The sequence below is a fragment of the Ostrinia nubilalis genome, chromosome 19, assembly GCF_963855985.1.
Source record: "Ostrinia nubilalis chromosome 19, ilOstNubi1.1, whole genome shotgun sequence".
In the NCBI taxonomy this organism is placed as follows: Eukaryota; Metazoa; Arthropoda; class Insecta; order Lepidoptera; family Crambidae; genus Ostrinia; species Ostrinia nubilalis.
This window is the reverse complement of record NC_087106.1, coordinates 9,968,263-9,996,106: the sequence shown is the minus strand read 5'-3', so window position 1 is coordinate 9,996,106 and position 27,844 is coordinate 9,968,263. Positions and strand designations below refer to the sequence as shown.

The following is a 27,844-nucleotide window of genomic DNA, read 5'->3' as shown; positions in this document are numbered from 1 at the left end:
ATTTAGTGTTTGATAGCCCATTTGTCGAGGAAAGCTATAGGCTTAATAAAACTAGCGGCTCCCTGCGATTTTGTGCGCGTGGATCCCGTTTTACCCCCTTAGGAGTTGAATTTTGCAAAATCTCGTCTTAGTGAGCACCTACGTTCTAAAAGGAACCCCCCATACAAAATTTGACACTCCTAGTACTTGTAGTTTCTGAGATTTCGTGATGAGTGAGTCAGTCAATCAGTGACCTTTCGCTTTTATAGATATAGATAAAGTCTTTAATAACATAATGTAAAATTCTTATGAGTAATAGAGTTCTTTAACCGTAGCTTAACATGCACCAACCATATTTTCAGTGTATCAGCTTTTTATTGACTTAATCTTAGTACGGCGACCTGTATACCCGCTCGGTGAGTTCTAGCGGTTAATGTCACTCACACCCATTGACTACTGGCCGGAGCCGCGCGGCCATGTATGAAATTGTGCATGACGCAAACCGGGCTTTGTCTGCCTTTGAGGGTAGTTCATTGACAAATATCGCTTAAATGGAGTAATTTAGAACTTTAACATTAAGATATTATAAAAAAATTGCACTACTATGAATCAAAATATGTAAAAAAATTCAAACACAACATTTTGATTTGAAAGAATCATTATGAGAATTAACGTATGCATCTGACTATAATTATCTATTCAGTTGAATTGATATGAAGTTTGAATTAGTAAAAAAATTACACGTACTAATTTTGTTGGTATCTTGAGTTTAAACTTCAAGCGTCCAGAACAATGATTTACCGATTACAAAAGTGAAAGTATCAAAAGATTGGTCTTTGACGCTTCTTATAGACACTATGATGAGCTTTTATTATTATATTTGTCAGTAATCTAGCAGGAACTTACCATAAATAACGTCTTGATAACATAAGGACAATTAGGCGACGACGTAAGAAATCGTACAAACACTAGCATTGGCGCCACGTTCTAATATTGGCTTGTTTGCACGTCTGTTTGCACGAATAGATACCGCCAATTTTGCTAACAAATAAAGCCGAATCATTGATCCTGAGTTGTTTATGTAGAGTTAGTAATCCTATCGTTACACTAAATTATAAACAACTTGAAAAAATTTAACTGCCTAAGACTGGCCGCAGACCACCGATTTTTAGTTGGCCGATAGTTGTGCCCGATTTTAAATTGTATGAAGAATCGGCCAAATCAAATCGGTGTAATGTGCGCACACATGTCCTCGCGCACTGTTAGACCTCATAGTAATGTTTGTGAATACGGGCGTAAGTAACCAAGTTAGTTCAACATTGCTTTGAGTCGATTCTATTAAATTTAAATTGTCAGTTTTATTTGCGCGTATAATAGGCGGATATACATTTTATTAATTACGTTTCGGGGATGGGCACATAATTGGCAACACGCGCCTGTATGACTCACAGTGATGTCGACAAAAATTTACAAGTTATCCAAGTAATACTTACCAAAGCAAGTAGACCTACTGTTAGACAATTTGTTCAGACAAAAATGAAGCTGAAATACATAGTAATGTCGGTTTAAAATGATAACATTGTATCTTATGTTTAAAATGTAGTGCATTCTTAATACTCGTAATACCTAACAATACTCTACTAAACTACCACTACTCTTACTGATCAATTGATAACCCACTAAAACTTAACTACCTCATTACAGGTGTTTATTGTTTTTCTATAACATACTTATGTACATAATGTAACACAGCCATTTTTACACAAAATAGTAACAGAAGACAATCACCCTGTATGTTATTATTAAACCTTTTTCACACAAAAAAAAATTGCAGTACAAAAGGAGAACTTAATGCCTAACTTAATGATGTTAACCGATTGACCTTAGGGCAAACCAGGATCTCTCTCTCTCTCTTTGTCTCTCAAACGGGCGGCTTTCGCGCTCCTACTGGTTGATATACGGCCACTGGTATTATGCAGAAACCATGAGAGAGGGGTGCGTGGCCCACAGCGAACTGCGAACGTTACAACTCACTACAAAAATAGACAAAATAATACTTGCCCGAGCGTATTTTTTAAGTCGAGCGTCAGCGGGGTTCGAACCCGCGTTCGACCGACCCCTTCACTTTTCGGCTATCGTGGCTTCAATACGTGGTATATTGTCTTCTGGTCCTATCTGCTTTATGCCATATCCCGGAGCTCGTTAGGGCTCCTCTGGTGACACAGGAGTGCTCATTATAGCAAGGCCTTGAGGGGAGTCACACGATAATAATTTGCACTGTATATGAGGAAAACAGGCAGATGTGTGTGATAACATTATAACATAACTCAATACTGAATACATAGTTTATTGCTCTTTATTGATAAACAAGAGTATTATAATATAACAAAATTATTAATTATTGAATAGGTTTTGGGCCAATTGTGCTTCTTATATCCTTGGACATTCAGTTTCAATTCTTGCAAAGCTTGAACGCTAAATATATTTTTATAGACTACTAGCTTTTGCCCGTGGCTTCACCCGCGTGAAATTTATTTTGTCACATATCGTCATAAATTATAGCCTATATGTTATTCTGGGTTATGAACAATAATACTGTGAAGTTTCAACAAAATCCGTTCAGTAGTTTTTGCGTGAAAGAGTAACAAACATCCAGACATCCTGACATCCTGACATCCAGACTTCCGCATTTATAATATTAGTAGGATACTAAATATAATTTTATAGAAACTTTATTTTATTTGTCGGCCGTTTGGAGTAGTGATTCAGAACGGACTACTATGCCGAGAGGTCCCAGGTTCGACTGGGTGTTACTATGTATAATGTATGAATTCACAAAAAAAGTATTTAGTAAGTATGTTTATATCCATTGTCTAGTGCCCATAGTACAAGCTTTGCTTAGTTTGGGACTAGAAGCGTAGTGTAAAATGTCCAAGGATATTTAATTGTTTAGAGAACACAAACATGTAGGCCGATGTTGAATCATTATCTTAATTATCATTATTCATAAATTATATCACTATAATTTAGCATTGCAGCATCATAAACAAGTTTATTATGTGGCTCTACTCAATAAGTGAAAGGTACTTAGCCCCGATTAAAGCTACTGAGTACTAATTTGCTCCAGTTTAAATAAGTTTCCGTAGTGTAGCGGTTATCACGTGTGCTTCACACGCACAAGGTCCCCGGTTCGATCCCGGGCGGAAACAGTTGTTTTTATATTTTTTTTATTTCTACTACGAACCTATTGTATTAATACTTTTCTACTGTCATACTGGACTATCGTAAATTTTATAGAAAATAGAAAATACGTACGTACGTACTCGCCAATTTTGATTTCATTTCAAATCAAAACCGAAATCAATGAAAAAAATCGAAATCTACTCAACCGAAGCTACAGGAAAAAGATAGTAAGGTAAAAAATCTTAATAACAACCTCCTCCTTTTTTGAAGTTGGTTAAAAAAGCAATGACTTTTTCTCGAACGATTCCAAATACTGAAAGAAAAAGGCGATTTTCTGTTGACCCACGTAGCAAAAGTTGGGGAAAAGGTCGATGTCGGATTTAATTTGAAAGGATAAACTTTGGACATTTGTTTTTAAGTCAGTTCGAAACGATTTTTTGTAATCTATTTGAGGAGCAATTTTCTAAACTCTATCCCTCATATTCTTCTTAAATATTTATCGAGAAAGATTAACGAAATAAAAAAAATCCAGCTAATCTAATTTAACTTTAAGCTTGTGTCTTAATCAATCCTGCAATTTTTTTTGACTGGAAAAAATATATTGTCTTTGAGTACCTATTGAATACACAAAATTGAATGTTATTTAGCTCAAGACCTTTAGTGTTTTCAATTCATTACTTGATTTATTAATCGATCAAAATATTGAAACAGGTATATGAATTAACTAGCGGCCGTCCGCGACTTCGTACTTACGCGTGGTTCCCGTTTTACTTCTTTAGGGGTGGAGTTTCGTAAAATCCTTTCTTAGCGGATGCCTACGTCATCACATCTACCTGCATGCCAAATGTCAGTCCAGTAGTTTGGGCTGTGCGTTGATAGATCACTATGTCAGCCAGTCAGTCAGTCACCTTTGAGTTATTTAGATAGATAGGTATGTATACTAATGTAACTTTTACATTACGCAACATAATTAAGCTATCATATCAAATGAGGTTCCCAAAAGCCTAAATAATTACCTAACACAGATAACTTAGGCTTATGACACAACCTATTAATAGCAAATGTTCACCATACTATCCAAGAGTTCTTGTATTAGTAATGTAATATAGTTCCAGGAACGCCAAACAGTTTGGAGAGTTATAGCTATTCCTGCCTCTCGTTCCCACCACCGCTACTCCTGTGTAGCCTGGATCTACAGCTTGTCCGCCAATAAAACCCAACCAGTGAAGGTCAAGTTTGTCCCGGGGGCAAGTTAAACTGTCATTGGACCCGCAACGAAATTAATCAGAAGAACATAGGAGTAGTTCGATTCGCTAGTTCTGCAATACAATCGCGCTGAAAACAGCCAAACATAATCCCTTTCAAAAAGGATCAAATGTTACCATCGAACGTTATACCAATTAGCAAGAATTACTAGGAACAGGCGGGACTCGCTAACTAATCGTAATCTGGCTAAAGGATTAGGTTGGATCGTGCCCGATTTAGGAAGCATCGGTTGTGTAACATGCTAGTAATACAGGGTGTTAGGAAGCTGGATGCTAATGATGTGTCGCTATTCGTTTAATTTTGCGTTGAAAATGATTTGTGATAGTTGTCAAAATGTCAAAATTATTTTTGTCGTTTAAAATTATGTGATAATTTGTAAAAATCGATTTTATTTTAGGTATCAAGTTATTTCAATTACTGGTTACATTTAAATAATATAAAGGGATACAAATAGGTTCATATTCAACAATGTATTTTTTCATTATTGAATGTACGAGTATACCTAGTTGTTGCAATTCACGAAAGCGAGTGAGCTTTACATGTGGCTCGCTACTGTTCGTTTTTCAAAAGTTTTGATAGACATTACACTATCGTTATCTATGTGAATGTACACATACACACACAAGTAAAGCTTACTCGCCTTCGTGAGTTGCAAGAACTATACTACTAATTTATTGTACTTATCCTAAATCTTCTTTGTTGCAGGTATGTGTTTCCAGCTGCTGGGGTAATTTTGCCTGTATTTTACCATTTGTAAGAACGTCACATTAAATAGAAATTCTTTAGTCTATACTCACCTTGAGACGTCTTTCGGATCGTTTGTAGTGTGTGGTGCGTTTCGGAAACGCCGTTTCCTATGTGGCAAACATTACAAGGTACATCGATAGAAGTACTTACCATAGAGATACTGAGTTCGAAACTCAGTGTCGTCATTAGAAATTCACACACACAAAGTAATCAAAATATGTGGTGTACGTTACTCCAGCTGGAAAGTAGCTCCTAGAGTGATATGAGTAGAACGTATAATTAGTTCCCAACATGGTGTAAATGTGCGCCGAATTAGAGATTAGTGCGTGCTGTCGTTTTGGTACAAAACGAAAAAAACGATTCCTGCTGGAGTAACGTTGTTCTAGCAGGAAAATTCTAAACGAATGATCGGAAAGAGAAAAACTGTGTACGAACAGATAGCTTATATTTGTTCTATTATCTGAGCTGAAAATGTGATTTGTGCGTCTTCAGGTTTTCGAGATATTGCATTTCCTGCCAGGGTAACGTTTTGCAGAATGCTCTATCTCAATAACCGTTATATGTGCGCCTATAGAATAAACACACACGAGTAGCTCTTGATTTGTGCGTATATGTGAAAGAAACATGTTTATGAAAATATTTATAAATATCAAGTAATCGAGCTTTCTTCAAAATCCGAAAAAATCGTGTAGCGCCTGAATAACAAAACATACAAGCTCACTGAAAACTGTATTCGATCCTTCTTAAGACGTATTATAACCATAGAAAGTTTCAAAAACGCACATTCATGGGTCATTGAATAATATCACTAAAAGTAATTACGACGGAGCTATAACTTTGACGTCAAAATACAAGGAATCAGCTACACCAAGATGAGCGGATGTTAACCGTATAATTAGAGCGTTTATTGAACAAATATAAAATACAATATTCAACTTAGAATGTATCGCTTAAAAAAAGATATGCATAAAAATATCAAATTGTAAATACCGGCTGGTTATCCGACCAAATTCGAATGCATACAAAAAAGCGACGGATTCATACATATCGACGACCTTCTTAACTTTACACACGAACCGGTTGAAATTTGTTGTACCGAAGTACACTGAAGTAGAAAATAACCAGTAAAAAAATAAAATGTAATTAATGTATGACATTTTTTTAAAGAATTTAATATAGTCTATAGTTGGTATGGTTGACATAATAATATAATTATTGGACAATTTTATTGATCCTACTAATATTATAAATGTGAAAGTTTGTATGGATGTCTGGATGTTTGTTATTCTTTCACGCAAAAACTGCTGAACGGATTTAGATGAAACTTTACAGTATTATTGTTTATAACCCAGAATAATATATGTAAGTATTATAGGCTATAATTTACGACGATCTGTGAAACTGAATTTCACGCCTGTGAAGCCGCGTGCAAAAGCTAGTAATGTAATAAAAAAGATGTCCCAAATCGCGCAGTTCGTGGTATACAGGGTGGAAACGATAAGTGATCTCACTCGGTTATTTCTAAACTATACAAGATATCAAAAAACTAGTTACTGATCCTGAAAGTGATTCGTAAGTTCTATCAAATATGTAGTACCAATAATAGGTGACAGAATATAGTTATAGTTAATAGATGTTTTGTCCCCCGATTCAAAAATCTTGCTCATAACGCATACCTACCTACACTTTAGGATGAGAAATAGCCGTAAATGTGGTAAGAAAACTAAAATTTTGTACAGTTTTGACTACTATTGTCTTGCGTAAATTGGGCACATTCCTTGAAATATTTGCATAACGAATACTATGTATGTAAGTAATAAAACTACTTTACTTATTTATAAGTAGGTATGTATATTGATCTGTGATTCTATGTCATAATATAATACTTTTAAGATACAATTGATTAGAGATTCATAAAAAGAAAAATAGAGTTTATCAGTAGGTATGTATGATCTGTGAAAAATTAAGAGAATAAAAAGCAATTTCCACAATAGCAAGGTTTTTCAATGTGGTCACAAATTGTATTTTTCACTATAGGGGGTTCGGCGGTCAATAAAGATTCAGATTTCGTGACGTTTCCGCACATAGATTTCAATAATAGATACCGCATGTCAAATACCTAAATAGAATGAAAAGTAAGAAAACGAGCGTGTCATTCTTCGTCATCCATAAGAGTAGGCGCACACCGTTGATTTTTAGTTGGCCGATAGTTGTGCCCGATTTCAAATTGTATGATGAATCGGCCAAATCGAATCGGCGTAGTGTGCGCACTCCCATACATGCCCATACTGATCAACAGCCCGACTAAACTATCGGCCGACGAAAAATCAACGGTGTACGCCTACTCTAACTCGTGTAACCATGAACCCATCTTTACGGTCGAGGGTACAGCCAGCGGTTAAAATTTATTTTCCACTGTACCTTCAAGGGAACAGCCAAGGGTACACAGGAAAATAAGGGTGTCTATCAACGAGCTCGAAACTAAACATCGTAAGCGCCATTCACATTTTTATCGGAAAGTTAATAGAAATATTAGCGCGGCGACGGTGCGGCGGCGGCGCGGCGGCGACGCGGTGGCGGCGTCGCGAGCAGGAGCGCTTAAGTTTTCTTGATATCTAAAAGTCTCCTGACTGTATCGAAGAGGTAAATACCGATGCCGCGATGTCCGTTGTGATTTTATTAGGAATGTTTATTGTAAAACACGGTCGTCTTGAGCTTTTATAAAAAACTAGCTATCCGCCCGCGGCTTCGCGGCCACGTGGAATTTTGACAAATTTCTGTGCGAAATATCTTTAAGTAACTGAAAATAGAAAAGAGGTCCAATATTGCCGCTTTCCCCTAGTAAGGCCCCTTAACCATCTAAAACAGCGGTTCCCAAACTTATTTAGTCTACTGCCCACTTTGAGAATAAAATATTATTAGCGCCCCCCATTTTTGTAGTCAAGAGTCGAGCTCAGTCGGTGTCTAAGAGTCCTCCTAGTAGATGACGCCTCCCAAGCTTCTACACAACGTCCCGATTTTTTTTCTGGGTCTCTTACCGCCCCCCTTTAAGCCTGCAGCGTCCACAAGGGGACGTTATCGCCCACTTTGGGAAAGACTGATCTAAAATATTACTATACAGGGTGGCCAAAACAGTGAGGTCTAAAAGAAAAAAATAGATTCCTTACATCAAGGTGTACCTAAATCACCCCCATGTATGTTATACGATTATGCTTAGTTTAGGAGATAGAGTTAATTTTGTGATATTTTAAAATTTTGTGACCTAGTAGGCTTTAAACATTTTTATCTTTTTTTCGGGGTGACTTTTCTCAGATTTCTTTTTTTCGACTGATTTGTTATTAATTGCAGATGTTTGAAAAAAATAACCACCTTCCTATCTTTGATTCAAGATACAAAAGTTTTGCTAGAAACATTAAAATTATGCTTTTATCAGAACACTATCAAATTTTCAACTTAAAAGTTTAAGTAAAAAAAATAACTTCCATAGGTCCAAAACCATTTTAAAAACTGCGCCGTTTCCTGAACATTCATAATAATACAAAAAAACATGTACTTAATGGGCCCTTTATTTCCTGTAATCGGTCCACTAAAGTGGTAAGTCGGAGATTCCGTTACATGTTTTTGACTTTCTTAGAGTGAATTAATATTGGGAATCCTCTAAGTTTACATTACGTAGAACAGATTTAGAGCAGTAAATGGACAGAACATGTTTTTATTCTCAACGAGGAAGCTCTTGCCCTTCATCACACCTGGTGGAAACTGATGATTAGGCTGAAGGTGGAAGGGAACTTCAACTACAAAGGAACTATGGCTTCCTACCTCGAAATTCCGGAACACATTGTTATTTTAAGTAAGTTTTAATGAACATAAACCAAATATCCCTCCTTCTTCTTCTCACTGTAGTAGGTATTTCAAGGGTAATAGTAAAATGTAACAAATGCCTCTGTCTTCAAGTGGTAAGAGGTAAGCTTCAGAGGTCCCGGGTTGGAATCCCAGTGGAGGTGAAATTTACTGCTCGGTTTGGTTGGTGGTAGGGTTTGATCTAAGTCTGCCTAGCCTGCAACTCTATTTTCCTAAGTCTGTCACTATAACAATAATGTTAATAGCATTACTGTATTCCGGCATTTGGAGGTAGGAAGCCATAGTTCCTCTGTAGTTGATGTTCCCTTCCACCTTCAGCCTAATCATCAGTTTCCACCAGGTGTGATGAAGGGCAAGAGCTTCCTCGTTGAGAATAAAAACATGTTCTGTCCATTTACTGCTCTAAATCTGTTCTACGTAATGTAAACTTAGAGGATTCCCAATATTAATTCATTCTAAGAAAGTCAAAAACATGTAACGGAATCTCCGACTTACCACTTTAGTGGACCGATTACAGGAAATAGTGGCCCATTAAGTACATGTTTTTTTGTATTATTATGAATGTTCAGGAAACGGCACAGTTTTTAAAATGATTTTGGACCTATGGAAGTGCTTTTTTTTACTTAAACTTTTAAGTTGAAAATTTGATAGTGTTCTGATAAAAGCATAATTTTAATGTTTCTAACAAAACTTTTGTATCTTGAATCAAAGATAGGAAGGTGATTATTTTTTTCAAACATCTGCAATTAATAACAAATCTGTCGAAAAAAAGAAATCTGGAAAAAGTCAGCCCAAAAAAAAGATAAAAATGTTTAAAGCCTACTAGGTCATAAAATTTTAAAATATCACAAAATTAACTCTGTCTCCTAAACTAAGCACAATCGTATCATATACATGGGGGTGATTTAGGTACACCTTGATATAAGGAATCTAAATTTTTCTTTTAGACCTCACTGTTTTGGCCACCCTGTATATTTATTAATTGCCTAAAACATTTGAACACGACTGTACTAACAACAGCTTAAGTTTAATACGCTCAATGTGGAAGGTCATCGATATGTATGAATCCGTCGCTTTTTTGTATGCATTCGAATTTGGTCGGATAACCAGCCGGTATTTACAATTTGATATTTTTATGCATATCTTTTTTTAAGCGATACATTCTAAGTTAAGTATTGTATTTTATATTTGTTCAATAAACGCTCTAATTATACGGTTAACATCCGCTCATCTTGGTGTAGCTGATTCCTTGTATTTTGACGTCAAAGTTATAGCTCCGTCGTAATTACTTTTAGTGATATTATTCAATGACCCATGAATGTGCGTTTTTGAAACTTTCTATGGTTATAATACGTCTTAAGAAGGATCGAATACAGTTTTCAGTGAGCTTGTATGTTTTGTTATTCGAAAGCTCGATTACTTGATATTTATAAATATTTTCATAAACATGTTTCTTTCACATATACGCACAAATCAAGAGCTACTCGTGTGTGTTTATTCTATAGGCGCACATATAACGGTTATTGAGATAGAGCATTCTGCAAAACGTTACCCTGGCAGGAAATGCAATATCTCGAAAACCTGAAGACGCACAAATCACATTTTCAGCTCAGATAATAGAACAAATATAAGCTATCTGCTCGTACACAGTTTTTCTCTTTCCGATCATTCGTTTAGAATTTTCCTGCTAGAACAACGTTACTCCAGCAGGAATCGTTTTTTTCGTTTTGTACCAAAACGACAGCACGCACTAATCTCTAATTCGGCGCACATTTACACCATGTTGGGAACTAATTATACGTTCTACTCATATGACTCTAGGAGCTACTTTCCAGCTGGAGTAACGTACACAAATATGTGATCATTATCCACTGCGGTATCAGTACTCAACATTCGAATAATCTTTAGTACATACTATGCAAGCAATGTAAACTGTTTACATTAAGACGTCGCTGCTGTCATCATTGCTTTCACGAGCAATGTGTTCTGTTTTTGGACATATTGCTGCGACACCGGCCCCGCCCACTTGTCACTTCTCCCTTTAGTTTCTGTGATCCTTTCATAACAAACCTCTTATTTTCACCCATATAAGTAGTAGTTAGGTAGGAGCCGTCTCACATCTTAAATAAACCGCACACCCTTAGCCAAGCAATGTGTTTTTACCCAACAACACCAGAAGGAGGGTTATGTTTTTAAAATTAATCAGATAAATCAAAGAGCAATATTAAAAAAGTCAACATTTTATTCATAAACGGTATAAGCACTTACATTGACTTAAACGATACAGTTATAGTATAAAGACTTAAGTATTTAGGTACGACCAGTATCCTAGTCCCATACAAAAATATTACATCTCATGCAAACAACTTGTACTGTCATTAACCTCTCAAATTTTGAATGATACTGAGATTCGTACTACTTTCTAATTTACCAACATACATACATATACTCTTACTCGTACATACAAAAGGTATCAGTGATATTAAGCAATTTATGTATGAAATAAAAAAAAAAGTCAAAAACATTTACAATCCTTCGAAGATTGAACTGAAATCAATTGAAAAAACCGTTTGTGTCGTAAAATAGACCAAAAAACTTACTATAAAACTAATAAAAACAGTTCAGTCCAACTTCAGAAATGAAAGAAAACATTGCATCGAAAAGTAATATCAAAATGAATTTATATTTGAACTCAATTTCGAATCAGAGACTTGTAGTAGCAAATATTTGTGCCTTTATAACAGATTTTTACATTTAATTGATCACTAACACGTTACAATGAAGATTTTTAAAACAAATTATAAGTTAATTTATTATTATTTATTTATAGTTATTTAACAAAATGCAAACTGAAAATCATTGAAACTCTAAATTAAAATAATAAACTATCATTTTCCATCGTAAATAATAATTATTAATACTCATTACATGAGGAAAATCTTTAAATACACCCCAATCCACACTTAGAAATAGAAATACATAGTATTGTTCCGAGAGATCTACCACAAAGTATGTTAGGAAGTACATAGCAACACACAGTGAAGGAAATTAACATAGAATATTATTCCTATCTTCCTTCAAAACAGATCTAGAATATATTATCTCTAAAATGATGATAAAAGATAATCAGACATTTTCAATGTCAAGACGAGTTTCTGTCTCAACAAAAATAAAACACAAGTATACAATACTCTAGCTTAGGGCTTATTACTTTGGGCTAGTCTTTCTCTATAAATGAGTTATCTAACACTGAAAGGATTTTACAAATCGGACCAGTAGTTCCTGAGAGAGTTTAAGCAAACAAAAAACTCTTCAGCTTTATATTTTAGTATAGTATAGATGTATCATTTTGCTTGCATTTAAACATTTGCATTGCCTGATTATTTTAAGTAAAATTAATACCAGGAATTAACGCAATCATGCAATGGTAATACAGCGCGAGATTTATTTTAATTGCCTCACATACAAAGGCTTTTAAAACCTATAATCGTTCGTTATTCCATGTTATTTTCCATTCACTGAAAAACACCAATACGATCTGTCAATCATCATTAAACTTAGCAATAGTTGTTCAGTCAAAATTAATGATTCATTCATTCTTTTAGAACAATAATAATATAATTTTAAATTACATTCTCAAATAATAATTCGTAGTAAAATTTTACCAATGAGTATAATGTCAAGAATATATTTACCAGTAGAGTTATATTTATATTTTTATAGTTTATTATATGAGAGTATATAAAATCAATAGTGGAGTTAATATTATAAGAAATGCTGTAACAAGTTTTATTATTACTATAAAAACATTTTTTTTACATTTACTGCTTCATTATTTCTAAAAAGAAATAACCCTTTGTGATTTTCAGATTAATATCGAAAAACATTATTTCACATTTTCTGTGTCTTGTAACAAGGATTTATCGTAAAATTCTGTAATATTTTATATTCTTAAAATGTATAGTTTTATTTAAAAAGATTTGACAACATTCAGTTAGTATCTTGAGAATAATAGATTTTTTAAAGTAATACTTACGTCTTTTTTGCTATTTTGTGTCAAAAGTATAAACAAATTGATTGGGAATAATAACAAGTACCTAAGTCAAATTCAAATTAAAGCTAGCAGGCATACTCTTATGTATTTTTAAATTTAATTTAGCGAAGTTATCAAGAAACTAATATAACGTCAGAAGAAGGACTAAGGATTTAATTCTGAGGAGGGTTTATTTACAGTAAAATCTGAGCTTAGTTAAGAACTCAAATAATTTTAATTAATCACAACACAATGTTTGTATGCATATCTTGTCTGCATTGCAATTTTAAGGGAATATAGTTAAATATTTTTATTTGTTTACATTTTTGACAAAATAAATAGACTACAAGTATTAAAATGATATTTCAACAATCTTATTTTTAAAATTGTCTTCAATGAGTAGATTACGACAAATATTTTTTATACAATACAATATTAATTTTTAACACGATTTAAAGCTTCGATTTCATCTTACATAAACTGTCATATACATAACAAAGTTGTTTTACTGTGCATAATTTTATTAAAATATCTTTTTTCATTGAAAATGCAGATTTAACTTCTTTCATGAATATATTCCATCTACATTATTGTCCGACACTGAAATAGTAAACGCTCCATTTTTCAACAAATTTTAATATAGTTAGTATTGTGCAATATTGGAAACATATTATTATCATTACAAGTGATATCAAGTATATTTGATATGATATTCCTTTGAAGATAAAGTTTATCTAAATATAATAAACGACTTAAGTCAATATCCATAATTATCTTAACAACTACTTTAAAAGACCACGAATATACAACATTCACGATATTTCAATATAATAATGTATGTACATGACGCGTTCAAGTCTTAAATTTGAAATGTGCGTTTAGATAATATATAAACATTGTATAAATATGTATAGAAGTAATAGTATACAGTCAAGGTTCTAACTAAGTTTCAGATATAACTAGAAGTGGAAAGTAATATAGACGTATAAAAGTGTAGAAGGGAATGGCAATGATTCGTGACAACTTATCCCTAAGTATAAATATCAAGGGTCTACGGCTACTAATCTTTCGATATTTGGTGAACTAATCCAGTAACATTTCAAGCTTTAAATTCTTTTTCTACTTATACAGACATGTCTAAATCTATCTCTCTACATCCATTATCACTTGACATTCAGTATCTACTATAAATGGACATACAACCATTATACCTAAACGTTTGGCATCGCGAGATGAGCTATCTACTCATTGCTATTCAATCTTTCTAATGTCTGCCGCCATCTTATCTTCAGGATCTTAATGTCAGTCGTTTGGTTAAGTTCCCTTCATCTGAAAAGAACGATACAGTGTAAGTCTTAAGTTCTTACTATAGGGCAAGCTCTTAACTCAGTCACTGCCTGAGGTATGGGAGCGGCACGGGAGGGAGTTTTTGTAACGTCAAACGTCCAGCGAGACTTAGACCTCATTCAGATTTATATGCCCTGTCACGTCATAATTATGTCAATAACACCTCCCATACCTCAAACTAACAGACCTATTTAACTGAAATTGAAGTTGAAATTACTTTAACTCTAAGTCCAATGATCGGACTGATAGGACTTTTTTAATTTCAGTACTTTGAATTACGTCCTAATACCTATACAGGTACAGGTTTTGAAACTCTTAGGCTGAGTTGCACTATCTTACTTTAACTTTGACAAACTTCAAAAATCTGTCAAACTCCATACAAAAACCACCGGTTATCGTTATATTTACGGTCAAAGTTAGGTGGTGCAACTCAGCCTTAGAAAATAGAGCCGGTAGAAATATTTCATAGGTTATAATTTACTGTCTTCAAAGCATTAAAACAAAATTTTCAACGGGCGTACATGTAGATATGCTGAAAAGAGGTACTGAAAATGTATATACGAGTAGGTTGTTCTGTAGTGAATAGGCTTACTAAAAATTCAATTAGAAAAGTTTTTCAGCTTCATAAATCATGTTAACCTTAAAAAAATTATAAAGAGCTGCTCACGTTTATAAAATAAAATTGTCATTCAAACATTAAGGTAAACTTTTAAATCAGCTCTAAAGTCAACGGGTTTATTAATTAATTTTGCGAAGGAAATTACTAACTCAAACACCAGCCTCATTTGGTTAATAAAACGCAGGTGAAACCTTCCAAAGATGGATTAACATGACCCAGAATTTAGTGAAGAGATTACGGATTTAACAATTAACATTTAAGGTTAAAAGTTAAGAGGATAAAAAGCTAAAAGGCAGTTTATAGAACGCCCTAAAGCCAAGAATAGCGGTTGTAATCTGCTAAATTAGAAGAAAAGAAGCCCTCCGAAAATAACTCCCACGTACTGTTACGTTCACAAAGGATGGTTTAGCTAAGAAATAAAGAGATTTCACATGACCCAGTTTTACGAACGGTTCCATTATTTTACTCTCACGCCTGTATTCAGAAACATTACTATGAGGTCTCACAGTGCGCGTGGACGCACAGGGTGGCACACAAACCAATTACAGAGCTCTATTCAACGTTGTGCGTTCCATTTGCTGCTTCACTCAAGCAAGCATCGTTTGTGAATACGGGCGTCAAACTCTGAGTGAAATGAAAAAATTAACAGTTTGATTGATTATTGTTTTATCAGGCCCTGGTCTCTGACGATCGTTATGATGGACAGTCAGCTTGGGTTCATTGGACGAAATTCTACGTGCTCGGCGACCGGACTTTAGGATTAATCTTACCTTCCATTTAGACAACTGAGCCCGGAGTTCTGCTGGGTATTGTTTGGCAGCGTGACATTGGCAGGAGGGCTTTTGTTCAGCGGGTACCACTGGGCGACTGGTTTGCGAGGGTTGTCCAGCATCTCTAGCCAATGGTCGCGGCCGATGCCGATCAGAGTGGAACCAATGGCTGTGCAGCCGATCAGCTCGTTGGGTCCGATCCTTCAGGAAGAAAGAAGGCGGTTAGGAAAAAATATAGAATCGAGCTAAGAGTACGAGCTGTCAATTTTAGGGGTGGCAATCAATCGCGCAAAAGTATGTCTTACTTCACAGTGCCCTACATTTAACTGTACTCGAGACCACTCTAGGTTATCAATTTATTGGAAACTAGCGGCCGCCCGCGACTTCGTACACGTGGACCTCGTTTTACTCCATTAGGGGTGGAGTTTCGTAAAATCCGCTCTTAGCATCTATAGCGCATACATTTTAAATTTCAACTCTCTTACTTTAAACACATAGGACTTTCATAATAAAAACTTCCAACCCTCCTTTTATCTCCTTAGCCCCCGTAGTTGATTTCTAATGATACATTTTCAGTATATGTACCACCACCACCACCACCATTTCAGCCATAGGACGTCCACTGCTGAACATAGGCCTCCCCCAATGCTTTCCATTTTGATCGATTGGAAGCGGCCTGCGTCCAGCGCTTCCCTTTACGATGTCGTCGGTCCACCTTGTAGGTGGAAGTCCCACGCTACGTTTTCCGGTACGCGGCCTCCATTGCAGAACCATTCTGCGCCATCGGCCATCAGTTCTGCGTACTATGTGCCCTGCCCATTGCCACTTCAGCTTGCTAATCCGTCGGGCTATGTCAGCGACTTTGGTTCGTTTACGGATCTCCTCATTTCTGATTCGATCTCGCAAAGAAACACCAAGCATAGCCCTCTCCATAGCACGCTGTGCATCTGAGCTTCTGTATAAGGCCTATAGTGAGAGGCCACGTTTCCAAGCCATAAGTTATCACTGGTAACACACATTGGTTATACCTACACTCTAGTCTTCAGGCATTGAGGTATTTTGGACGAAAAGATGTTGCGTAGTTTCCCGAACGCTGCCCAGCCGAGTTGGATTCGACGATTGATCTCCTTCTCGAAATTGGACCTACCTAGCTGGATCGTTTGTCCGAGGTAGACATACCTACTTGTCGACAATCTCGAGAATTGAGCTCCCAACTGAAACTGGGTAGGGCGCAACATGGACATTCGACATAAGCTTCGCTTTGTCCATGTTCATCCTCAGGCCTACCTGTTGGGAAAATCGATTAAGGTCTTCGAGCATTGTGCCAAGATCTTCCAACGATTCTGGCATGACCACAATCGTCGGCAAACCGATGTGTAAACAGTAGCACAGTGTACCGAACAGTATATGTACACCTCCACAATATCTAGAGATCATAGTGAGCATACATTTTAACTTTCAAGTCTCTTACTTCAAAAACCGAGGACTGCAATACAAACTTCTAACCTCCTTTTTAACTCCCATAAGGGTTGAATTTTGCAAAATTTCGTATTAGTGACTACCTACGTTCTAAAAGGAGGTATATTCCACTTTGATCACCTGGCTTTGATCAGCCAGGTGATCAAAGTGGACTTACAGCGACAATTTAGTGTCCTTTGAATTTGTTCTGTGCCTTTGATCACCCACGGATACGATGTCCTGGGTGAGCCAAGTAGACTCTAGTTAAATTATTATTTTAGTGTCCTTTGATCATCTACAAACAAATCACACCTCCTCTGAATAGTCACATGTCCCATTGTTGTACTACATAATATTTTGTTTTGTAACATTTTTGATATTTTCTAAAAACCGCAATAAACAAATTGGACATGTATGTGACAATTCAGAGGTATGATTTATTTATAGATGATCAAAGAACACTAAAAAAATCATTTAACTGGAGTCCACTTTGATCACCTTGGTGATTAAAGCCAGGTGATCAAAGTGGAATAGATAGACCATTAACCCCTATGAAAACTCTTTTGAGACTTGTAGTTTCCGAGACTTCGTGATGAGTGAGTGAGTCACTTAGTCATTCAATGACCTTTCTTTCTACTAAAATTATACGTACCTATAGTAATTATCATTAAAATCAAATAAGTAAGTACCTACCAACGTAAGTAATTAAAATAAAGACCCTATCAAAAAAATTACAAATTTCATACAGAAAATAAAAACGAAGTAATTCTTATCCTATTTAACTACAATCGCCCACACGCCCATCCCATTTGTCCGCCGCTGAACCGTACCCTAATATTCATCTCGGTAGATGGCGGCACATAGTAAGAATTTGCAAGGAAGTTTGTAAAAAGTCACTAATTAACACTGATTTGCTCGTTTAAACACAGTGAATGATTCAAATAGGTACATACAGTGGTTCATTATGGTTCATTACATAAAATATCTTTATTTATACAATTTTCAATATTATTTACGAACAGCGCTATTCATAGTACATGTAATATTTAGTTACTAATTTACTAATGATATCGATAGATGGCGTTTGACAGCTTTGCCTTCATGAATATTTACGTACCTCTAAAATTTTTGTCAGGTGCAAGAAGATTTTAACCAATGACGATAGATGGCGCTTTTCCACGTCTTATGAAAATCCTAAATATTTTACGGGACCCTATTTTTTCCAAAATAAAATTTAGCCTATGTTACTCGTGAGTTATGTAGCTTTCGAATGGTGAAAGAATTTTTAAAATCGGTCCAGTAGTTTTTGAGCCTATCCATTACAACTAAACAAACAAACAAACAAACAAAGTTTTCCTCTTTATAATATTAGTGTAGATAAATAACTTTGCTTTATAATATTGGACCATAGCGTATAGCATTAAGCTCTCTTGTGCCCTTTGACGCTCTGTAAAATTTGATCCATGTTTTAATTACTTTCAGCAGTAAGCGTTCATAAAACATTAGAATTTAATCAAATCAAATTATGTAATCTATCTTTAATTTAAGTTATTTATAGCCGTTATTACTGTATCAAAGCTATTGAATCAGGTCATCGCCCACTCTATTTGAACTACCCTCGTAAACAATGAATTCTATAAACAATTCGAGTTACGTCGTTAAGAGCCATTTTACATTTTCGTGCGAATTTCTAAGATTTTGAAAGCATGAATTACTATCTTAAGCAACACCCAGAGATTATTTAATAACTGCGAAAGATAGGTCAATCCTTGGTGTTGACCATTAATGAAACGGATTTACTAAAACTCTTTTGCTTAATTCACAGTGCCCCATCTCCCACAACCATTTTACGGAAAAATTGCCGCAGACTCATTTTCAAAGTCCTGTATCTATTATTTATGCTCATATAATAAGCTTAAAAATATATAGTAATCATCGGACATATATTCTTGTAGTCCATTAATGAAATAGATTCTTGAATTTCATTACCATTATTGAGTAAAATCTAAAAATAATTTGGCAAATTTGAAGATTAACGTCACATTTTGATCGTGGTTTTTGGTTTAAAAACACAGCAATAACTGCAATAAAAGTATCCCAAAATAAAGAATATTCATTGTAGAATTGATTTCTACAGTTATTGTTTAAATATTAGTAACCACTTTGTCAAAATATTGATGTGAATATCAGTATAAATTACAATGCGCAAGCCGACATCGATTAGTATGGCGCGAGCGCCCGTCAAGGCAGGACCTGTGTCATTTTTCCCGCCGTGACGTTTACGTGCGTTCGTGTCGTAAAGCGGTGATTTGTACGGCGACCAAATACATTTGATACTATGCCGAGAGGCTGTTTCGAGTCGGCCGGCCGAGCAGAAATTGAAATGATGAATTTTAATTTCTTTGACGGATCTGGGTGTAACTATGTATAAATGTAGTTACCATGTATTTAATTTAATAAATAAATTATAAAAAAAGTATATCCATTATGCTAGCACCCTTAACACAAGCATATTGGTGGCCTACTTTTGGACTAGATGGCGCTGTGAAATTGTTCAAAGATTTGTTTATTTATTTATCCGCTTTGAGTTTTGTTTCGTAAAGAAGAAAAAGAAGCGTTTTGTTTCGAGAGGGAAGCTTTGTTGTTAAATCTATACTAATAAAAGAGGAAAGATTTAATTGTTTGTTTGTTTGTTTGTTTGGAGGCAATAGGCTCCGAAAAAAAATTCTCTCACGATTTAGAATCCTAATTTTTTTCTATGTAGGCCATAAAATATTTTCAAAAACTTTAGTACAAAATCTTTGATAAAATTCGACGTTTAATAAATAAATTAGATAACATTTAATACTTTTTTTTCAGTACGATTTTAGTACTTGTTTTTCAGAAATTCTACGATTTAACTAAACTTCTAGTGTTTATATTTTATGCATAATTTATTAACTTCTAAAATATACATTATATCCTATTGATAGATGACGTGCTTCGTATTTTATTAAAATTACTAGCTTTCCGCCCGCGGCTTCGCCCGCGTGGAATTTTGTCTGTCACAGAAAAACTTTAACGCGCGCGTCCCTGTTTCAAAAACCGGGATAAAAACTATCCTATGTTCTTTCCCGGGACTCAAACTATCTCTATGCCAAATTTCATCAAAATCGGTTGCGAGGTTTAAGCGGGAAAGCGTAACAGACAGACAGACAGACAGAGTTACTTTCGCATTTATAATATTAGTTGGGATAGTTGGGATTACCTGACTATGTTAAAAAGGTGTGGAATGTTATTTTGGAGATAACTTGGTTCCATAGAAATATAGAGAGATGCTAAGTAATATTAGAAATTCACACACACAAAGAAATCAAATTATGTGCTAATTATCCACTGCGGTATCAGTATTCAACGTTCGAATAATCTTTAGTACTATGCAAGCAATATAAATTGTTTACATAATGACGTCGCTACTGTCATCATTGCTTTCACAAGCAATATGTTCCAATTTGTCCCTTGTCACATTTTCCTTTAGTTTCTGTGATCTGTGCTTGTTTCTAAGTTGATATCAATGAAATATTCCTTAGTACTTTTGATTTAAATTATTTTTTTTATTTTGACACGTGTTTGAAAAATCAAGGTCAGATTACAATAAAATAACAAGTGAAAACGTAACATTGCATTGCAACTCGCAATTTCTCAATATTGATGAGGAGATTCCATTGGAAAGTCTGTATTCATTCCTAGGATTCCCCTAACACCATCAAATTCAAGAGAATTCAAGAGAGTGCAGTTTCCCATCTCATGCTTAGGGACCACGGTTTAAAATAGTGTGGTTGCATAGAGCCTGCAACGGGCAACCGCGTGCGCAGCTGCTCATACTAATTTTCGATAAAAAACAAGTGTTGGCGCCCTCACGAGTTTTAGCGGAGTTCCATATGGTAGCGGGAGTAGACTTAATGGAAATCTATGCTTCTCCGACGACCAGTTGTATGTGGAATACTCCAGAGTATGCGCACACAATAGCCTGGTGATTTTAGCACCTGAAGGAAAAACAAAAAAAACATTGTTTACAAAGAAATCTGCGGCAGGTGTAGTGTTTTAATTTTGTTTTAGAAAGATCTCATAATTTTGTAAGTATTCAAATATTTAAACATAATAATTTGTAGATTTTATATCAAAAAATATAATAATTAATTTTAACAAAATTAATTTTCTTTGAATATTTTAATTCTATTAGAACCATTTTCCACTTCATCGCAGAAGAAGTCGCGGGCAAAAAGCTAGTATGAAATATGTAGTATTGCCCGCGGCTTCACCCGCTTGAAATTTAGTTTGTCACAGATCGTCATAAATTATAGCCTATACATTGTTATTCTGGTCGACGCCAGGGATGGATGAGCGTCGCTGTCGCTGGCGACAGGGTCTTCTGGTTCAGGGTTCATGGCGTAGGTCTCAGGCAAAATGAAATCCACTCGTAGAAATTAATAAACTCAGTGTATTCACGAAAATAATTACACACAGCACTAGAGTCGTATCGGAACTGAGTGAACCAAAGGTCTTGCGATAGGAACTTCCGACCCGAGTGATAGTTGAACACAGACTGCCTAGTACTGCTGTACTGTACTGTAAAGTTTCATCAAAATCTGTTCAGTAGTTTTTGCGTGAAAGTGTAACAAACATCCAGACATCCACACAAACTTTCGTATTTATAATATTAGTAAGACTAGTAAGAAGTAAGATAGTAAGATGAATTATTTTAGTTATTTGTTTACTTATAATAATATTTATTTATTTATTTCTTAGCTCTGTCTGATAATGGATCTGGAGGAGATGCAATAGCCACCTCCGTAACAAAACAATAGAACCCTATGGAGTTTGGGCTTGTGTGATTCGCCTTGACGAATATTTCGTATCCAGGGTCCGATGATGGAGCTGTAAGGGGGCAGATTTTTTTTTCACTATGTGACTGTCTTTATTTTGTACTTAATATACAACGTGTCCCAAAATTCAAGGATAAGCCGGCGCCGCAGGGTGGGCATAGTCATGAATACTTTAGGAAAAATAAGAAAAAAAATCTATCTCAATTATTTTTTAAGTTACACAATAAATTATGAAATTCGTCAAAAATTGACACCCCTTATGATATTTTACATTACCACGACCACAATTTTTCAAATACTTCTGTTTTTTTGTTTGTATCGGCAACTTAAGTAGTGCTGCTGTCCACCCCAATTCTTAAAACCCTCAGAATCCTTGCAGTTTTTACACAAAAGTTAATCAAAATATGATATTTCCTTAAAATTTTGAACGATTTTTACTTTCACTCCACTTTGACTCGTCGTTTTGTAAAAAATCAGTATGAACACTACTGCGGCAAGTTTTTTAAAGTTGACGCAACTATCCAAGATTCCAAAATGGTATAATACTCTAAGAAAACTAGTCGCAAAAAAGATATGCGTACCATTTTTACAAGCACTTCGCTTGTTAGTTAGTATGGGATAAATCTTGCAATTAAATTTAAAACCAGTTCTCCTCAACCAATTGAGCTGAAATTTGGTATACTTATGTAAGTACGATGACATTGCAATATTATGGTATCATTGAGCTGGATGGAGTCTGGAGGTGGCCATAGGAACTTCTAAACGAAACGGCGAAATCGCATCTAGTTTGGGTTCGTTGGATATCTTTTCGAGCACTTTAGTGCTAGATGATGTCCAGGGTCCTGATGATGAAGTCAAGAGGTGGCCAGGAGCTGGCCAAAGGAACTCCTAATCGAAATGGCGGATGACTATCGAGTTTGGGTTCGTTGGATTTGACTTCCCGAGCACTTGGACCATGAGATTGAGAAACAACTAAAAAATGATACCATAATATTGCATCGTCATCGTACTTACATAAGTATACCAAATTTCAGATCAATTGGTTGAGGAGAACTGGTTTTAAATTTAGTTGCAAGATTTATCCCATACTACTAACAAGCGAAGTGCTTGTAAAAATGGTACGCACATCTTTTTTGCGACTAGTTTTCTTAGAGTATTATACCATTTTGGAATCTTGGATAGTTGCGTCAACTTTATAATAAACTTGCCGCAGTAGTGTTCATACTGTTTTTTTACAAAACGACGAGTCAAAGTGGAGTGAAAGTAAAAATCGTTCAAAATTTTAAGAAAATATCATACTTTGATTAACTTTTGTGTAAAAACTGCAAGGATTCTGGTAGTTTTAAGAATTGGAGTGGACAGTAGCACTACTTAAGTTGCCAATACAAACAAAAAAACAGAAGTATTTGAAAAATTGTAGTCGTGGTAATGTAAAACATCATAAGGGGTGTCAATTTTCGACGATTTTCATAATTTATTGTGTAACTTAAAAAATAATTGAGATAGATTTTTTTTTCTTATTTTTCCTAAAGTAGTCATGACTATGTCCATCCTGCGGCGCCGGCTTATCCTTGAATTTTGGGACACGTTGTATATTTTACATATTATACCTATTCGTGTTTCATTATGAATCGAAATATAAAAGACTTATTAAACTCTATTAAAAATTTAAATTAATTTATCAAGTTTGAATATCTCATTCTACCTTAAAATTAATAACTTAAATCAAGTCTTAATACAGTCACGGCTCAAGATTTTTTTGTCCATTTCAGCGTTCTTTTTACTCTTTTGACGTTGCGTTGACAGCTTTTACCTAAATTCGCGCGGAATAGTTTTGTGAAATGGCTCTTAATGACTTACGCCCGTATTCACAAACGTTACAATGAGGTCTCACAGTGCGCGTGGGCGCAGAGGTTGACACACAGAGCTCTATTCAACGCTGTGCGTTCGATTTGCTGCTTCAGTTAAGCAGTATCGTTTGTGAAAACGGGCGTTTCAGATTTAATTATTCTATCTTAAATAGGGCGACGATACAAATGAAACATTCCACTGTTTAAATTAAATAACTCGAGTTTTGCGTGGGCGACTCAATATCTAGTTCGATACTCACCACGTGATAAAGTTATCAAACTAGGTGGCACTTCCAAGAAAGCGGGTATTGTTTAAGTTGCTATTATTAAACCAAAATATCTTCTAATAGAAAATACAGCCATCAGAATAAGACTAAATGTATATTTTTACTACCAAAGCGACTGTACAAGACGTACCTACTTAACTTGCCCAAAAACTTTTAAGGGCGTATTAGAGAACTTAAAATTCGATTTAATATCAAGCAAAGTTTGTTGAAGCAGTTGATTTGTTGAATTTAAAGATATTGAGTTTTTTAATAATCTAGCTGTGCCTGCGACTTCGTACGTGTGAAAATAGTTTGAATAATATTTCCCGTTTTAGTAATATTTTTTCTTTACTGCTCCGCCCCTATTCGTTTTGTTACATAGTGTAACGGTGTATTTAAGAGCATAGCTACTATAGAAATGATCATAATAAAGTATGATCTTAAAGCCAAAAATAGTCTTGAAGCCAAAAAAAGGCCTGAGAGCCAAAACACACGATGCGTTTCGGCGCCGCACCATTAAGATTTCACCGTATCGCCCGACGCGGCCCCACCGCTCGTGTGCCCACCACTGATATTTCTATGAGACGACGCCGCAGCGACACCGCCCCTGCGCAGCACCGCCGCCGCAACGTATCGTATGCTTGGCTCTAAGAACTAAACTCACCTGTCATAGTCGATGACTTTGACAAGCAGCGTGACGTCAAACACGTTGTCAGCCGGCAGGTCGAAGACCAGCGCCTCGTTGTACACCGGACTCAGGGTGTTCTTCTTGACGGTCGTCTTCTTCTTCTTGATGCGCTTGCCTTGGCAGATGAGGCAGATCTTCACGTACGGATCTAGACAACAAACAAAACAATTTATATCGTATAACTCATAGTCAGATTCGAACTTCGAACTCCTCCTATGTTCTTCTGATTAAATTCGTTGCGAGTCCAATGACAGTTTTATTTTCCCCCGGGAGAAACTTGACCAGAACTGGCTGGGTTTTTATTGGCGGATAAGCTGTAGATCCTGGCTACACAGGAGTTGCATCAATGGGAACGAGAGGTGGAAATAGTCACCTCACAGTCAGATTTTAAAAAAAATGAGCATGGTTCAGACATTCACATGACAGAAGAAATTCACATTTTCTTCGGCCAACTTAGTAGACAAGGGCCCAAAATGACACATTTTGATGTTTAAAGTAAATGACATTACAAATTAAACTTTAACATCGTCCTCACATCAACTCCTATTAGGGTAAGTTTTTATCGCGCCATTTTATCGGCTTTACGCGATAAAATATATTTTTGTCTTTAGGTACGCGATAAGATACATTTTTCGTCCAAAATTATAATCGATGAGATTTTATCAAGGAGTGCATCCTTGCCCGGCTTGGTCACTAATTCTCTGCAGCCAGCATTACCCTTCTATAATTCACCGAAGGCAAATGGTGAATAAACTTTACTTTTACGTTTTAAGGAAAGAAGATAATTAATCAATAAATACACCAGACAAAGAGGAAGGTCAATGAACTTGGTGGACGAAATGAAAGCCTCCCTTAATCAGGTGGGGAGACAATACCCAAGATTACTGGGAGCGGGAGCGTTACAATCACCAAGGGAGGAAATTTGAATTTCATACGTACAAGACGAGTTTAAATTAGTACGAATTTCAATCTTATTTTAATTACGGGTATGAAGAACATACTAGTATTGTATTTGAAACCGAGTTAAGATTTTCAGCCTTATGACATCCACTGCTGGACAAAGGCCGCCTCCAAAGATTTTCATAACGACCGGCCCTGCGTTGAGCTACTTCCTGCAACCTTCACGTTGTCAATCAATTGAAAAATGGTGGCTTCAAATCTCGCCTGAGGCTGTTGATTTTTATTGCATCATAAGATTTCATTGCCCCTCAGGCTGCATTTCCACCAGAGATGTGCGAGGATACCTCGCCTCGGTAAATTAAGCGGTTCTATTGGTTCTTTAGAAACACATCCCTAGCTACGCAACCTCGCACATCTCTGGTAATAACGTCTGGTATAACGCAGTTGCATTATCTTACTTTAACTATAGCAGACGTCAAAAATCTGTCAAACTCCATCCTAAAAACACCGGTTATCGTTATAATTACGGCTAAAATTTAATCACTCAGCCTAGTGATTAAATATAAGTCATATCACCAACCTGAGGACCCATTGATGTCCATGGCCTTGAGGTTCCTGCCCTTGATGACGGTCACCGTCAGTCGGCCTGCCGTCGGCAAGTAGCACAGTGACAGCATCAGCTCTCCAAGGTCTTTCTTCTCCTATAGAACAAACATACCGAATCAGTCATACGCACACCTAGATCTAAACTGAGACAACTCAAAAAAGGGCATTTTTCAGGAGGCGAAAAAAACGTATTACTACATTTTTTGTTAGGGAAGTTATGAAACTCAGTTTTATTTTGGATTATTGACAGGCTGTGAAATGACCCTATGTTTAAACTGGGTCAAAAAATCTAGACTTTTTACCTTTAATCGCAGTTTTTTTAGTTGTTACATTTTAGGGGAATGACTTTGTATAAATAATAAAGTACATTTAGACTTGAATCAGTTTTGTTTGGACATTTTGAGATTTGAGTCCTCCTTTTCCACTCTTAAAATGTTTATATCGTGCCATTTAACTTGATTCCGATTTTCGTCTACAACCAAATTAGTTGCCCACATTTTTTGCAAGATTTTAGTGTCATAAAACTTTTCAAATGTCATCTCTTCCACGTTCTTTGGTCCTCTGTATTTCAAAATTTCAAGATGTGGCTGAGTCCTCTTCCTGCACTATTAAAGTGTTTTCATTGAATGTTTCGATATCCTTAATCATCAATTTAGGAATTGTTTGAGAAAACAGTTCTTTTTTAACACGATTTAGATCAGCATAAGAGAGATAAATGAAGATTTCATGACATGGTGAACATGATAGGTGTTTGAGTTTCTTCAGCCACTTTTTCTTAGCATCAGCTGATTGATATGTTTATTTATTATTTATTTACTTATTATAGACCTTTTTTCTACATTATTTTTTATTTCTACATTATAAAGAAGGTTTTATCTCTTGTGCAGACAACAGCATATCAGACTATACACTTGTATTACAACTACATTAGTTACTACAGTGTTTAACTTGAAGTGCCGTCGTCTGTACATTGCCATTTTAACTATCTTTACACTGTTCTCTCAAAATATTTAAAAGAAAACGACCTAGCATATTTTTTTCGGAAATTAAAATAAATATCCACTGTAATTTTTACTTATCCAACAATAGTAAGTTAACTCAAAACACTCTCCTCAAACACAACAGTTGAACAGTTTGAATAAAACTAACTTTATTTAGAAACAGGGATTATCATACTGTACCTGATTTTAGGTGAAACATGCAAAACTACGCGTTCTGTATAGAAAAACATTGAATTGAAATTTGTTCCAACAAAACTACGCCAACTAGAAATTCACAAGTTGATTCATCAAAACAAACTCAACTCAAAATAGTAACAAAATATAAGTTACTTTATCAAACAAAACTGGAACAAGTCAAAATGATCTGGTTGACTATTGCAGAACAATTCATCAATACTGTTACTA

The 27,844-nt window shown here is 35.4% G+C and overlaps 1 protein-coding gene and 1 non-coding gene across 2 annotated transcripts in view; one reads left to right on the top strand and one right to left on the bottom strand.

Annotated features, from left to right (window-relative positions):
• The first annotated feature begins 3,115 nt into the window (after positions 1–3,115).
• Positions 3,116–3,188, top strand: Trnav-cac (transfer RNA valine (anticodon CAC)). The gene has a single exon. It is a non-coding gene; the product is annotated as a tRNA-Val (tRNA).
• Positions 3,189–15,801: 12,613 nt separating this feature from the next.
• The window catches only part of LOC135080963 (synaptotagmin-10-like), a 69,834-nt gene continuing 57,791 nt past the window's right edge, over positions 15,802–27,844 (bottom strand). Inside the window, exons 7-9 of the mRNA XM_063975686.1 lie at positions 26,413–26,533; positions 24,909–25,080; positions 15,802–16,006 (exon numbers count right to left, since the gene is read on the bottom strand). Of these exons, the coding sequence (XP_063831756.1) occupies positions 15,802–16,006; positions 24,909–25,080; positions 26,413–26,533 (498 nt within the window). The remainder of the gene's footprint in view (positions 16,007–24,908; positions 25,081–26,412; positions 26,534–27,844) is intronic.